This window comes from Elaeis guineensis, chromosome 4 (assembly GCF_000442705.2).
Source record: "Elaeis guineensis isolate ETL-2024a chromosome 4, EG11, whole genome shotgun sequence".
Classification (NCBI taxonomy): Eukaryota; Viridiplantae; Streptophyta; class Magnoliopsida; order Arecales; family Arecaceae; genus Elaeis; species Elaeis guineensis.
The window spans coordinates 44,897,567-44,913,229 of NC_025996.2; the positions used below are offsets into that span (position 1 = coordinate 44,897,567).

General features: G+C 38.8%; 2 protein-coding genes across 2 annotated transcripts; one reads left to right on the forward strand and one right to left on the reverse strand.

Moving 5' to 3' along the window:
- The first annotated feature begins 3,486 nt into the window (after positions 1–3,486).
- Positions 3,487–11,133, forward strand: LOC105042861 (thylakoid lumenal 17.4 kDa protein, chloroplastic). The gene is made up of 4 exons (XM_010920205.4): positions 3,487–3,691; positions 5,665–5,789; positions 6,476–6,722; positions 10,610–11,133. The coding sequence occupies exons 1-4, from the start codon at positions 3,580–3,582 to the stop codon at positions 10,831–10,833; spliced, it is 708 nt and encodes a 235-aa protein (XP_010918507.1). The 5' UTR covers positions 3,487–3,579; the 3' UTR covers positions 10,834–11,133.
- Positions 11,134–13,820: 2,687 nt separating this feature from the next.
- On the reverse strand, positions 13,821–15,444 carry LOC105042860 (probable galacturonosyltransferase-like 3). The gene has a single exon (XM_010920204.4). The coding sequence runs from the start codon at positions 15,417–15,419 to the stop codon at positions 14,400–14,402; it is 1,020 nt and encodes a 339-aa protein (XP_010918506.1). The 5' UTR covers positions 15,420–15,444; the 3' UTR covers positions 13,821–14,399.
- Between the last annotated feature and the right edge of the window lie 219 nt (positions 15,445–15,663).

Here is a 15,663-nt window from a genome sequence, read left to right on the forward strand (position 1 = left end):
TGAACGGGTGGGTCATGGGGGTTTTTAAATGTAGCGGTGGGAAGGTGGGGTTCATTAACCGTTTGAGAGATCGGGACGAGGATATTTTTGGTAATTCACGGGAGAAATCCGTGGGAATCTTCCTCTCTCCGTGATCTTATTCTTAGGAGCGTTTTCTGCCACAAAAATTTCCAGGGATTTGGCCTGCACGGCTGTTGAAGCATAAAATATTTCTTTTTTTCAAACTAATATTAATTTTTGTCACCTATGCCTCTTTTTATTTTTCAGTATTAATATTTTTTATTTTTACCTTATTTGATGTACTAAAAATTTTTTGTACACTGCGAATAGTGCAGAACCACGTGCATCGTCTGCGATGATTGGTTCTCTTACGGGACAGATAAATTTTTTTTTTCTTGCATTGCATTCCAACTCTGTGTGAGCCCATCATTATAGACGGTGCGTGCGGTTCTGCATCGCCCGTGGTACACAAAATTTTTTTTTTTTGATACGCTTATGAATATGGATTGAATCGGACCAAAACAAATACATGACTGATCAACAATTTATCAATATGCATGCTTTGACAGTGGATTAAATTAACTTAAACTGACCAAGTAGTTAAGTATTGCTATCCTTCCGCATGAATAGTGCATAATCTGCCATCTTATTTCTCTCGAACTGCATTTAAATAGAGCTATCGTTAGGCATGGCCAATGGATATATGATGGTATGTCCTCTTTCGTTAGTCCTATATAAGCTTAATGCATTATTTAAGAATTGATCTACTACTTAAATTGTTTAACTATATACGAGTGCAGCTGTTTATGTTTGATGATGCTATTACTACAATTATTAGCAAGTGTGGGAAGGTAAATAAAGGTTATCTTTATATCATCATGGAGTTATATTCTAGCATTTCCTTGTTATTAATTAATTGGCTACTACCGAACCTTCAAAGCCTTCCACTTTATCAAATTTTACAAAACTAGCTGGCTCCCAATCAATCATGCTCAAGGTTTTGCATTATATCAAGGCACTTAAATGAGTAATGTTGGCTTAAATGAGTAATGTTGGTTTGTCACCCATCTACTTTTATATAGATAATGATAATCATGTACATGCATAAAATATGCATTTATCTCACAGACACAAAGTGTTTTTTATTCATAGTGAGACTAGTTTCACAAGTTCTTTAATCTCCTCCTCCATCATTTATCTTTTATCAATTTCCTCTTAAGTCATTGCTCAGACTTCATCTTTCATATAACTATTAATATACTTGGTACTTAAACTACAAAAGATTCATTTTGCCTTTACCAATCCATCTACACAAAAAGAGTGAATTGCAAATTAGAATTTCGAATTAAATGAATGCAGGAATTGAACTTTCAAAAATTAAATATGTTAAGCCTTATATAGCATGGATCGAGTGCTTAACCTAGTGGTTCAAACCCAAGTTTGCACATGCAAAAGGCTTGATTGTTTTAATGGCAAGTATGGCAATCAATCTTCTTTTGATTTTATGAAGAAAACCAAAATTATGCTCATCCTGTGCACATGAGAGGTGGTATAGATAAGCACTATCCTCTAATCTAATTAATTTTTTAATTATCGATGTATATGCTTTCAATTTTTCTATTGTGTTCTATAATATGTTAAGCAATAAATTTATCTAAAATAGAAATAATTATGGTGGTGTAAGAACGAATAATTCTTTGAGACAAAGCCTCATGGATGTACTTTAAATATGCATCTATGGTTCAATCATCTCAATATTTTATGGGTACTTTTTAAGTATGAACTTTTTTAACTAAATTCATCAAAGTAGTTCCGGCTCTCCTGTTCCTTCTCTTTTTTAAGAGAAGAAAAAGAAACCTCTTAATTAAATTTGTAAATACATTTATCATCTAATCTAAATACGGATTACGTGAAAAAGAAAATTCATTTTACTTTCATATTTATATTAAAGAGTAAATATATTGTAGGGGTAATATATTATAGATTTATACTCATACTTTCATATGAATGCGTACATCTAATATATATAATATAAAATGGAGCAACTGCATTGATGTTTCTCCATTTGATATGTGGATAAGGATGGAGCCTCCGTTTTAACGTGTGAATTTTTTAGACGAAAGAGAAGAAGCCGCTCGGCAAAAAAAAAAAAAAAAAATTACCCTCCCCTGTTCGGAGAGGTTCGAAAAGGAAGAGAAGAAAGAGCGGAGTCGGATGAGTCGCCTCCTCTCGAGTCCCGATCGCTATCCCAGAGATCAGAACGACGGCGTCGCGCACCTTGAGGCTCTTGGCGTGGAGCGAGGCGGCGGTCTCGAGGACGGAGGCGCCGCTGGTGATGAGATCTTCGATAACGAAGCAGTCCTGTCCAGAGGTGAAGGCGCCGCGCGGCTGATGCCAGCGATGGGCACAGCAGCAGAGGAGAACTGGATGGTGGGGGCGACAGAGATAGGGGCGGTGGCGGGGAGGATAATGGGGAAAGGGGAGGAGGCGGAGAAGATGTGTGGGAGGGTGAGGGAGTACGGAGAGATGAGGGCTTTGGAGAAAGTTAGAGGGAGCCGTGAGTGAGCGGATCATGCAATTTGATTTGGAGAGAGTGGGTCGGACCCCACTCCGCTTATGAGTGGATTTTTTTTTTATTTTTTTTAACTAAATGAGGGGGTATGCGAGGAGAGGATTGAAGAAGAAATATGAAAAAATTTAAAAATAATTAAAAAAAATAATAAATTTATGAAGTGGTTTCATAAAATTGGGATCGTTCATGTTCACCAAGCACAGATCCTATTAAGAAAAATCTGGATATATGGGATGGGAAGTCTTTTATTGCGTATTCTCTCTTTTCCCTCCTCCCTTCTCTATTATTTTTCTTTATTTTTTTTTCCTTATTTTTTTTCCTGCTTTTGCTTTATCATGAAGTGGGCCAGAAGAAATGGTGATAGTGTATTTAAATTTATTTATTAAGAATTTTGATTGAATATATTTATAAATTATTTATTAAAATTTTGATTGAAGTTTGATAATAATATTGTACTAATTTCAAATTCGTGGTTCATATTGTAGTGTGATAATATATATTATTGATCCAATTGAAGTTTATATTATTATAGTGCGAGTGTTATTCATTAAGAAAAGTTTATATTGTTGCAATGTCTGATAACATATGCGATTGATTCAGTTGATAAAGTACTAACTTTGGTTAATGAAAAAAAGTTGACTTTGAAATCCCATGCATCATATGAAGTTCTAAGCTAGTTTATCTTATATGCCTAATACAAGCAAACACATACCTAAAGTGTCCGTATAAGTAAATTTGAAAGCAGAAAAATTAAATAGATCTCGTTTTTGAATAATATTATTTTTTACAAATTTCAATAATTATAAAGCTTTTTTTTAACAAAATATCTCGTTTATTATTTTTCTTTCCCCTGTGGGCCGCGCTTATGTTTGATCTCGCCACGTAGGTTCAGCGTGGATTAGATGGATAAAGAGGAGGGATGAGATGGAAGGAAGCGCGGGCAACGGATCGACCAAATCCCTGCGCGCTTGGAATCGAAGAAGAAACCAAGAAAGTACTCGAACCGCATGGCCACCGTCTCTCTCCCCGGAGCCGGCTCCAGCCTCCATCTCTCCTCCGTCAAACGCCCTCGCCCTCCGCCCCCCAGATCTCGGTCTCAGACTCGAATCCAATGCTCTGGTAGGAATTATTTCCCTAATTAGAACTTAGAGGAAAGTTACCTCCTGTTTTCCCTCTTTTCGATTTCCTTAAAAAAATTCAAAACTGAAGACCTTGTAGAAGAAATTTTAGAAATGGTGACCAACTTGGAACTTTCTAGAGGAAGATATCCCTGTATCTTTAATAATAATGACAAAGAAAAAGGAAAAATAATTAGGAAGACGGTCGATTTGTTCGAGGGACTGGAACTCCTGCGACTTGATGGTATTTAAAACCTAATCATTTACTTATTCAAATACTCCTCTTTATCTAGTTTTTGGTATCAAATGAGTTCTGTGTTTGCCCCTGGGTAATGTAATTGGCAGGAGCAATGTCATATGATGGTTTTTATGCAAAAGGATTTTTAGTGAAATTAGTTCTTCACACTGAAGTAGAGAGGAGGAAGGAGAGTAATATATAAATGGTGTCGGAATTTTGCATTTATCTTCGACTGTTAACGTAGAGAAGTATTATGCTTAAAACCCGATTGTATAAATCCAGAATCCTAACAACGTGATTGATTTGTAGATCTAGTTCCTGATGAATATAAGATTTTCGGGGATTCATGGAATTATCCAAGACCAACAAAAATTAAGGCACAATCCAATTCTTAAAAGGTATTTTAATAACTGAACTCAACATGACAGGCTTGAATTGTAATTTGTGTAATAAAGCAGGCCTGCCTCTAAGTTTGATTTTCATGAGCTCCTATCTGGTCCATCCACTTCCATTCTAATTCCCCACGATAGGTTTTAGCCAGTTGCTCCGTTATGTTACATGATAGGTCCAAGCTAAATGAGCAGATTCGGATATCTTGTGGCCATAAATTTTGATATCTTCATTAGTAGTTCTACTAAAACTGCAGTCCATATTATTAATTTTTGGACATATGTCCTGCAACAACTTTCTTCATAATCTTGTTATGTGTTGAACCCTATTCTTGTTCGCATAATACAGAAGGTGCATATCTTCTTCTGCCACTGTGAATGCATATACATAGTTTCAGCAGATGCTGTAATGTATTAATGCCATAAACTAAGGTATGAAGCGATACATGATGGCATAGGTGTACTGTGTTCTTAACTTCTTTTCTAGTGTTTGTTCATTGGTTTTGATATTTGTACATGTAGATTACTCCCTTATTGTAATTTAGTATCTATAAGTTATCACTAGTTTCCTATTCTTCTAGTGTTATAATTTATGACCCTTTTTATTTGATTGTTCTGATACAGTGCTAGTTAATATCACATGTTTGGCTTATTCAGATGGTAAACTGCACATGTATGGGGCCTTTGAATTAGAAATTAAGATATTTTTTTATATATAAATATGCTAGAGATGCTTGAATGATGTCCACTCTTCATTAAAAGGCAGCTGAAAGCAGCCTTAACATGAAGTTGATTTTTTCCTAGCATAATAGTTTATACCTCCTGGTGGTGTCAGGTAACCATCCAATGCTAGTGCCTGGCAAATATTGGCACAGTATGGTGTGCTATTTTTATTGTGCTAGTGCTTGATTTTCTCGTGGGCACAAAACAGAATAATTTAATTCCAACAGTAAGTAGTCCATTTATGTGTTTGGTTTTTATCTGAGATGATTAATATGTGAATGTTTCGGCCTATTTATTGTTTCTTTGCTAGAAAAACGCCCATAATTGGAACCATCATGAGCTGGGCCTTGCTAGCAACATCAAAGTCTGCATCATAATGTTTGATTGACCTCTAGTGCATAAGTATAGCACAAGAATTCTCTGCTTTATAACAGTAGCATGCATACAATTTCCTGAACTATGCAAGAGGAATTTTAATTCTACCTCAATCATATAGGAAGGGCTGAACTGAATGTATGGACACTCATATGCCATTATATGTCACGTTTTACTATAGGTCTTTACAAACACTCCGAAATTTAATGAAACATAATTTTTCCCCTTCCTTTTTTGATTTTCATGCAGCAACTAAGGAAAGGTCTAGTGGTATGGATCACTGTTTGTCATTTAAAGGAATCAGAAATGTTGCTTGTGGCTTGCTTGCTGCATGGGCAGTTACGACTGCATCCCCTATTCCTGCTGCAAATCAGGTCAGAAATGTTCCGTTTGGTATATTAGATGCCAATATTTCTGTGCAGAACATATTGCTATTTTCTCAAATTTTGACTATCTTGCACAACTTTGGTTTATCGGGCCTTTGTCTTTCTCCATCATAATATGTGGACCACATGCTAACATGGTAAAGGGTTTGACTCTCTTTAATCCTTAAAAAATTAGTAAGTATAGTACGAGGGTAATACAGAGGCAGAAGCCTACATTTGTCAGGTCAAAACCAAGAGCAGGTGCAGCACATAGATGGACAATGTCAGAGTATTTTGTAGACAAAGCTCATTTGCTATGAAATGGTATATTTGCTTTCATGTATTACGTTGTTAGCCGCGAAACATGGTTGCACTCACATGTACTTGCACATAGACATGCACATGAGAAAGAAATCATGACCATGCTTTCTAAATTTGTGCACCATCATTAAGTTGAAAACAAGAATCTTTTTCTTCATATTCATTTATGAAGTTGTTAATTTGGAAGTTAAGTCATTGCTGAGTAGGTCTGTCATTGTTAATGGCTAGAGAAAAATGTTTGCTGTGAACAAAATAAGTCTTTTCCAGATACTCCAAACTATCAAACTGACAAGTAGGCTAATCTAATCATGTTCCTGCTCTGTTAGGCTACTAGTACCTCTATCTATGGATATGTTTTCCCTTTTGTTTTGTAGAGGCTGCCTCCACTTTCAACAGAACCAGATCGATGTGAACGTGCATTTGTAGGGAACACGATTGGTCAAGCAAATGGTGTATATGACAAACCAATTGACCTTCGGTTTTGTGATTACACAAATGATCATTCAAACTTGAAAGGGAAATCGCTGGCAGCAGCCCTAATGTCAGATGCAAAGTTTGATGGTGCTGATATGTCAGAAGTTGTCATGTCCAAGGCTTATGCTGTTGGTGCAAGTTTTAAAGGTAACTAAGCACTTCCATCTTTCAGCATCACTAGCTAGTTATTCAGTGGTTATAGTCATTGACATCTAGAAATATTAAACATGGTGAAATTCAAGTGGCTTCCCTGTCAAAATGAAATTTCTCAACAAAGCCGAAATTTCAGTAACCTAAATCTAAGTCAAAGTCTCATGTCCCAGGGTCCTGCCGCTTCTGTACCATTTCAATGAGAGAATGGTACCCAGGACACTTTTTGGAATGTGGTTCTCTCATCGACTGGGATGTCCCAACTCTCCTGATTGGTACTGGTCATGATGGACTGGGTGCTTGTTTCCTAACACTAGGGATGGCCTGGTACCCTGAGAAACAATCCTCTTAATTTTTTCTTCTTCACTCTTGTTGTTTGTAGTCATTCTGGTCTGTTCTGTTCTACCCCTACCTGTCCTGTATTGTTCCTACCTCAGATCAATTCAGGATGGGTAAGACACCGAGACTTCAATCATTCATCTAAATCATTTTTAAGCTAGCACATCTCAAAAACTAACATATATATGACTAATGTTACAGATGTGTGCTCATTTGAGTGTTTTAGATGCATGAAACACAACTCTCATTGCTTGTTTTCAGGTCTTATTTTCTTTCATGCATTAGTGATGTTTCATACACAGGGCTATCATTGAACCACAAACAAATCTGAAATTGATTTTCTCCCGTATTAGTATTTTATGAATTGTAATTAATATCTATAATAAGTCCTGAAATATTTTGAGTTTCAATCATAACCTCCAAATTTGCTTGAAAAGGACTGAGTTCCAATTTCTAAGATTTTTCCACCTTTAAAGATGATTTTGCAAATAGGTTCCCAATTAACAAGGTGGAAGTTCTTATCATCATCCTCAGGCTTCTCCAAACACTCATAAGCATCTCAAAGGGAAATGGAACAAGTGGAAGGTTAAAAAAAATACATGGACTGGCAAGAAATTGATGTCACATTAAAATAACTCTTGGAAGAGGCAAATTTATTCTTGATCCGGCAAAGGGAGAAGTTCTCATGGGAAGGCTAGGGGAAGGTAGAAGGAAAGATTCCGCATGCAATTCAACAAAGACACACGGAGACAAGAAACCATAAATTGTTTTGAAAATATCCACTTTGGGTCCTAACATTGAATTGTGATAGCATAAGGCTAACACTAGTGTTGCATGGATACGGACATAAGGTCGAACTTGGACATACGTCCAAGTGTACATTCAGCAAGAGGAAAGAAGGGAGATATGGTGATGGGGATACACAGAAATTATATATATATATATATATATATATATATATATATATATATATATATATATATAGAGTCAGACTAGAATCAGATCGATCATATTTTGACTCAGATCCGGTCAGGTCAAAACTCTATAATAAGGGTCCTACATCAATGATCCAAGCTATTGAATATGATCTACTATTTTAAAACTGCTTGCATATAAAAAATCATATGATTTGGAGACTCCTAGTCTGTGCATCAAGTAATCAAAAATTAGATAGCTTAAATAAAATTGAATTATATATATTTTTTGATCACTTGATGCATAAGCTTGGGGTCTTCAAATCATATGATTTTTGGTATGCAAGTAGTTTTAGGATAATAGATCACAGCCAACGGCTTGGATCATCGATGTAGGACTCCTATATATATATATATTGCATAAAAGAAAGCATTAGAAGTATATTATTTGTTAAGCTATTCCAATATGCATGTTTCTCATCTAAACCTCCTAATTAGCTTATACCCAAGTGTTTGATGCATATCTGACTCACACACACACATATATATATATATAACATAGATTTTGGAGACATCAGGGTCTAGGTAATACAAGCTAATACTAAAAAAAATTCTTTATCCTTTGTGTTAATGCCTTGGAAAAATTTATGTACAAATATAGCTCTTTTAAATACAAAGTAAATGTTAATTTTTTTTTGGATATTAATATAAAGTATGATAGTGTCAGATGATGCTTAACATGATTAATTATTAATTTTATCAGCCTAAAATCTAATTGGAGAGGGTTTATATGTAAATAGTGATTTTAGGAGGGTAAAATATGCAACAAGATGATAATATTGTAGTAGACTAGTAGGACAAGATGGCACACAAGCGAACCATGGTAATTAGGTGACGTGCTTAATATATATGTGTTTGGAGCTCTATATCGGAGGGAACATAATGACTATTTTAAGTCCCTCACCTCATAAGTGTAAGCATAACCTTTATGATCACCACGTGTACAAGTACCAACTATTTGTGTTCTTCACATATCTTTACTTCCAACACCATTTAAAAACTCATAAAGGAATGAAAGTCAGCTAATGAGTTCCACCAAAAGTCCAAGAGGAGAGGGAGGGGTGGGGAGAATAGAGTGGAGAAGAGAGGGGAGATGACAACAAGAAAGAGAGGTGGTAGTTAGCGGTCAGGTGTTAAAGACAGTTGCACATTTGGTGGCTACTTCACTACTTCAAGCATGGTGTTATTGCTCATGAAGATGCATTGGTTTTGCTCTGACCATAGGTGCCAGCTGATGGTCATTACAAGTGAATCCCATTCCTCGGAGAGGTTGTTGGATATTCTATGAACTTGGCAACCAGTCCTCAGAGGGGTGAGTGCTCCTGGCCCGCCTTGAAAGCAGAGTTGACATTGGAAGGGGAACCAAATAGCAGAAGAGAATCAACAGTGAAGGGGAACCAAGTGGAGTCTCTACTTCTAACATATGGATATTAAATACAAATCCATGTCATCTCCTTATCGATTGTTCTACTTTGCACGCACTTGTACCATTTTAGTCAGTGCTCCACCATATCCAGGCGTGCAATTTTACTTCTATTGGTGTACATTGTTCCTGACATATCCTTCTTAAGTCCACCGCACATCCGCTTTAGCATTCTAATCTTTTCTTTCTCCTCTTGTTTATTTTTAGGTGTTTTCCTTTCACTATTGTTAACCATACAACATTGATACCCTTACAGCCAAGGTTTTAAATCTCATGGGTTGGGATTGTCTTGGTTTCTCCATAGAACAGGATGCCCCACTCTCCTGTCTTGTTCCAGCGGCAGTTCTAGTTGAGTCCCATAGGTATCCATCTTTCTCCTTCTTTCCTTTCCTTTTCTTTTTTTCTTTTTCTTCTCTCTCCTTTCTTCTTTCTTTTCTTTTTTTTCCTTACCTTCCTTTCTTTCCTTTTTCTTTTTCTTTCCCTCCTTTGTTTCCTTGTTTCTTTGCTTTCTCTTCATCTTATGCTTTCCTTTCTTCCTTCTTTCCTTGCATTCTTTATCTTCTCCCTTCTTTTCTTTCTTTCCTTTCTCTTTTTCTTTCCTTTCAGTTTTTAATTTTTTCCATCTTTCTTTCCTTTCTTTTTTCTTCTTTCTATGCACGGATGAGTTTCGGAGTCCCGACACTGTCCCAGCCACATTTTGGCACAGGAACATGACTCGAAACATTGCTTATAGCCATGTTATAAATTTTCACTTGTCCCAAAGGCATTTGCTAATTCCATAATGTTCTTATATAACTGTTCCACTTCACTTGGTTTAGGTTTAATTCGTTTAGAAATGTCCCTGACCTGATGATGTCTAAACTTCCACCTGTGACTGGTGGTTGTAGTTTATGCTCTGTAAAGTTGCCACATCTTCGTGTGGGGCACATGATAATTTCCTGATTAAAATGAGAGAGAAGTAGACAGGGATCTTTGTTACTCGACAAGGACCATGTAATGAGCTTTTAAAGGATCTAGTTGCTTAGAAGAGAATTGATATTTTCATGTGAGCTTCATAAAATTAAGTTGTTAGAAACTAATCTAGCTACAGTTTTGCAGACCTAATGCAATTACCATTTCTGTTATATCTCTATTCTTCACTGCTGCAGGTGTGAACTTCTCAAATGCAGTTCTTGACCGGGTCAACTTTGGAAATGCCAATCTTCAGGGAGCAGTTTTTAAGAATACCGTGCTATCAGGCTCTACCTTCAATGATGCTAAACTGGAAGACGCTATATTCGAGGACACCATAATTGGCTATATTGATCTTCAAAAGCTCTGTGCAAATACTACGATCAATGCAGAAGGAAGAGCGGAGTTGGGTTGTAGATAACCGTGCCATAGTGATGTCATTCCCGTCCTTGGTTCCTTCCCATCTTTCCATAGGCCAGCTGTTCATAGAGGAACTAATGAAAAAAGATGCAAGGTTTTGTTCAAGTATCCTTTCATTGGTAAGGGGCAATAATTTTCCTTGCCATACAATGCAGAAGCCTTGTGTTTATAATTATGGGTTGTCTTCAGCATGCATTGTTTCTGTTCCTTTTAACTAAAAGGTCGTATTTTATTTATTGGCTTGAAAGAATTTGATGAATGAAAATAAATGAAGAAAGGACATGGACAAGTCTTCGTGAGATATGAGGGATTTCTGCTTGTATAAAGTTACTTGGATAAACTCTACAGAATTTACAAAAGGAAGCTGCTGTGCGTTATGGTCAATTTCTTCCAACAGGTGTTAATAAGCTGATCTAGTCAAGGATAAACTTAATGAAGTTGGAGATCCATCTCTTTTATCTTTACCTTATATGGGTAGTTTGTCCATCCATTTAAAATATAGTAAGACTTCTCTGAAAAAAATATTTAAATTTATCTCTATTGGATTTTTCTTCAACAACTATTTATATTCAATTTCATAGCTCATGTGCTCATGACATGTCAATCTACATTAGCAAATTGACTGACTCTTTTTTTTTTGGGGTCATATTTCATTTGATAGAGTTTCAGTCATTTGATTTTCAGAAATAACTTGTTTCAAATGTTTATCATTATGCTGAATCCCTTCTGAACTCTCAATTAATAACTGTGACATGCGCTGCCCCTTTGTTTCCTTTGGAATTACAATTTCTTTGGCCGACCGGTGCTCGGTATCCTGATCAGTGTAGTTGATCAAATTACTCTTAGGTTGAACTCACAACTGATGAATCACTGTAAGCTCAGGCTCAGCTGTATGAGATCGATGCCTGAGCTAAGAGGTATTCCCAAATTTTAAGCAAAGTATAGGTTGGGTAATAAAAAATCTAGAAGATACATAGAAATTGATTGCCTAGTTAGGTAATCAACCACTTGCCTGGATACAGACTTCAGGGCAGGTCTAAGCTCACTCCCATGTCTAGAATGGATTCTGGTGAGGTAACTAATGAAGGCAGGCTGTATTGCCTCCCTTGAGGAAAGGTTATTCTAGTCTTGAGTTCCACGTTGTTGCCAAGGAAAGATTCTTGATCTGGAAACTTTATCTAGGAAAGGGTATGTTAGCATGCAAGTAGTGGTTGTGGAAGTGTAGAAAGAGCCTTTATTTTTCTCCTTCAGCTTTTATTTGCTAGGAACTTCACCTGTTTGCTAGCTGTTTGGTTGCTCGGTTGACAAAATCATGGTTCAGTAGTTAGGGATTGCAAAATTGACCTGATACAAGACCTGACCTGGCCAGATGTTGTTTGTATTGGATTTGGGTCAAGGGCTTGCTGATTTAGGTATGGATCAAATTTTCTAACCTAAATTGTAAATGAGTTGTGTATGGAGAGCTTCGGCCTTCGGATCATAAAGATAGAATTCTATGTGGAACAGAACAATTTAGATCAAGTCATGTTGGGTAAAACATTTTTGAGTGATTGATCTTTGCTTTATAATATTTGGTTGAATCATTTCCGAAATGAGTTGGTAGGAATTGTACCGATAAATTCGATATGTTAGGTTCAGTTTATTAAAATGTTTAGCAATGCAAAATAGATTAAGTTAAGATCAAATAGATCATTTTGGGTCCAAGATGTTGACCTGTGGATGGGTATGGATCGAGCGATCGTTTTAATATCAGATCAGATTGGATCTAAATTTAGGTTTTATATGCTATTGTCCTAACTTGACCCAACATGAACGTGATCCAGCCAAATGCAAACTACCTATAATAGTTATGCCAGATATCTTCCCCATATTGGCCGTCTCTTTTTCAGCACTAGGTGTATATTGGGATCATATGCACATGTTCTCCCACAATCCTATTGCCTGTGTCCACAATTGCATGCCCTACCCTTTTGTCGTCTGACAGGCTGGTTTGTCCCAAAACATAGCATAATTTCAAGGTAAAGACCTTGACTCTTAAAATCAATCTAACATGAAAAATAGATTTATAAGATCCAATGATTGGTCTCATCGGCAACTTTGCAAGAAGCATCATCCCGGCTGCTCATGAGAGATGTTTTATATGATATTCCCACTTAGTTATGATATCTATAAATTCCTCAAAACTCGGCCAGTAAGTGTTTGCTTTTAATATTTGCTTCATTGCATTGCAGAATTTATTTTGAGAGAACTATAATTGCCAAGATAAAAGAACAATTGTGAAAACTAGCAAACTTTCTACTATTGTCAGATGTGCACGACTGATTCTTAAGAATTGATCCATATGCTCCCATCAAAACAGGAAAAAATATTTATATAATATAGAAGCTAGATATTTCTAAATTTCACAAGAAAACAAAGCTTGTTTTGGGCCTAGTGTCATATTTTTGAGAAGCAACTCTTCTCTCTCTCTCTCTCTATCTATTAGACGAGGAGTGGGCTTAAGTTTAGTTAAATAACAATCAAAATGAACTTAATTTAATCAACAAGAAATGATTTCTGGAGTCCAGAATCACACAGGTAATAGGTTATGGCTCGTTAATACTGACCAACATCCGAAGGAGCCATGGCTCGCAGAGAAAGATCCCAACCTAAAGTTATACATTACCCTGCAGTACCACACATCCTAACTCGAGCCTTGTCCACCAGCTATCCTATCCTCTCCATTTCCATAGAAAGCAATAATAATAATTTCTCCTGCAACGGCATCTCAGTGAAGCCCGGCAAGGCAGCAACCCAAGCTTTTCTGGGAATAAAAATGTGCCATGAGTCACCATTGTCACGGAATCAAACGCTATCCAGAGGTATCACGTGATTTCTCGCCAAAACCAAAAAGAGTTCATTTCTCTCTCATCAAAGTTAGCACCTCAATTTAATCCCCTTCACATCTGACCAAAAGATTCACAAAAAAAAAAAAAAAAAAAAAAAATGTAGATAAGCAAATAAAAATCCATCATGAACCGAGTTCATCCGTTTGAGCAGGGAGACAACAAAATTAACAACAGAACACTCCCAATTTTTCCACCAGCTGTCATGTGGAAGAATAAAATAACAAATTTTATCTCACATTTTAATCCTAAACCCCATTTATATACCATCAAATAATTTCCTCCCACCCTGTCTATGACTATATATTCCGCTCACAACATCCATTTCTGTATAAATTACCACCCCTTCCGTCTTTTAATCCACGAGGCCAAAATGTACATCATCCTCGCATCATTATACGTCGACCCAAAATCATCTAAATCCTGTTTCTAAAAGAAACCATCCATTTTTTTTTAAATATTTCTGAAGAAATCCGGACGCGGATTCCAGCGCGTCGCTTTTGTCTGCCAGCTGTCTCCCCGATCGTCACCTTTTTCCCCCTTTCCAATTGGCAGTCTCACCCGGTCATTGGCCGATCCGTCCATTTCCTCGCCGTAGTAGAGTGAAAAAAAAAAGAAGGAAAGAAAAGAGTAGTGATCCCACCAAAGAAACGGGAGATCTGCGGCGGCGATCGCCGGCCGGTCAGCCTTCGGCGAGGAGGTCCCGGCCCTTGCGGCGGAGAAGGTCGTACGGCGCCCAGAGGCTGTCGAGGGGGCACGACCGGCGGGCGTCAAGGCGGAGCCAGGGCTTTCCTTTGCCGCTCCAGTGGAGGAGGCTCACAGGGCCCGGATGGAGGTCTCGGCACAGCCCCTCCACGTTGTCGCCGCCGAGGCCGTGCTGGTTCCACCGGTGCTCCACCCCCTTGACCTCGCCGGCGAACACCAGGAGGAACGGCGGCAGCGACCCCAGCTCGTAGATCCGGGCTTCTTTCTTCTGGATCTCCATCCAGGACTCGAGCTTCTTGGTGTAGTCGCCGGCGCGCCACCTCTCGAGATCCATGACCATGACGCCGGTGTTGAAGTAGCACGGATGGCGGCGGCGGCCAAAGAAGGTGAGAGGGTAGGAGGGGTCGGACCAGAAGCGGTCGGTGAAGTAGGAGGTGAAGTTGGCGTGGCAGTACTCGGGGGCGCCGAGGACGTGGGGACCGAGGTCGATGGCCCAGAGGCGGGCGACGTCGTCGACGACGACGAGGTCGGAGTCGAAGTAGATGACGCGGCGGACGGTGCGGGGGAGGAGGTCGGCGAGGTAGATGCGGGCGTAGTTGAGGGGCTGGTCGAGGGCGCGGCGAACGGAGGTCGAGATCTTGCCGCGGACGAGGGCGGCGTCGAAGCGGTAGATGTGGAAGGGGAGGCCCGGGAAGGCGGCGACCACGGCGCGGCGGAGGCGGCGAGGTGCGGTGGCGAGGAAGTGAAAGACGACGTTCTCCGGGCAGGAGGCGTGCTGGAGGACGGAGTGCACGCCGGCGAGGGAGCCCCGGAGGTAGGTAGCGTCGAGGGTCATGGCGATGTGGATGGTGGGGGCAGCGGCGCCGCCGCACCCCCGGCCGTTACGGAAGGCCGGGGCCTCCCGGAACTCTGGCAGCTCCACCGCCGCCGCCGCATTGCCGGCTGTGACAAGAACTAGCGCAAGGAGGAGCCGGAGGAGCTCCGGCGGTGACGGCATCGCGAGGCCTTTTCTACCTCCGGGTTTGGGATAGGGTGGAAGCCAAGTAGAATTGAGGAATCCTAATAATAGAAGGGGGTTGGAAGGTGGACAGGCTGGCATGCATGACGTTTTTTATTTTTATTTTTATTTTTATATTTAGGGAAAAAACGCTGTTTTCAGGTCTTTTCTGTTTTTAAGAAAATAGGGTTTCATGTTTTTTTGTTTTTCTTTTTCAGGTAAAGGAGAAGAGACCAAATGGATC

Bases quoted from the DNA above. Each gene is read 5' to 3' on its own strand.
- LOC105042861 (XM_010920205.4), top strand. From the start codon at position 3,580: ATGGCCACCGTCTCTCTCCCCGGAGCCGGCTCCAGCCTCCATCTCTCC. The intron at 3,692-5,664 runs GTAGGAATTATT...ATTTTCATGCAG, and splicing joins GACTCGAATCCAATGCTCTG to CAACTAAGGAAAGGTCTAGT. The intron at 6,723-10,609 runs GTAACTAAGCAC...TCACTGCTGCAG, and splicing joins TGTTGGTGCAAGTTTTAAAG to GTGTGAACTTCTCAAATGCA.
- LOC105042860 (XM_010920204.4), bottom strand. From the start codon at position 15,419: ATGCCGTCACCGCCGGAGCTCCTCCGGCTCCTCCTTGCGCTAGTTCTT.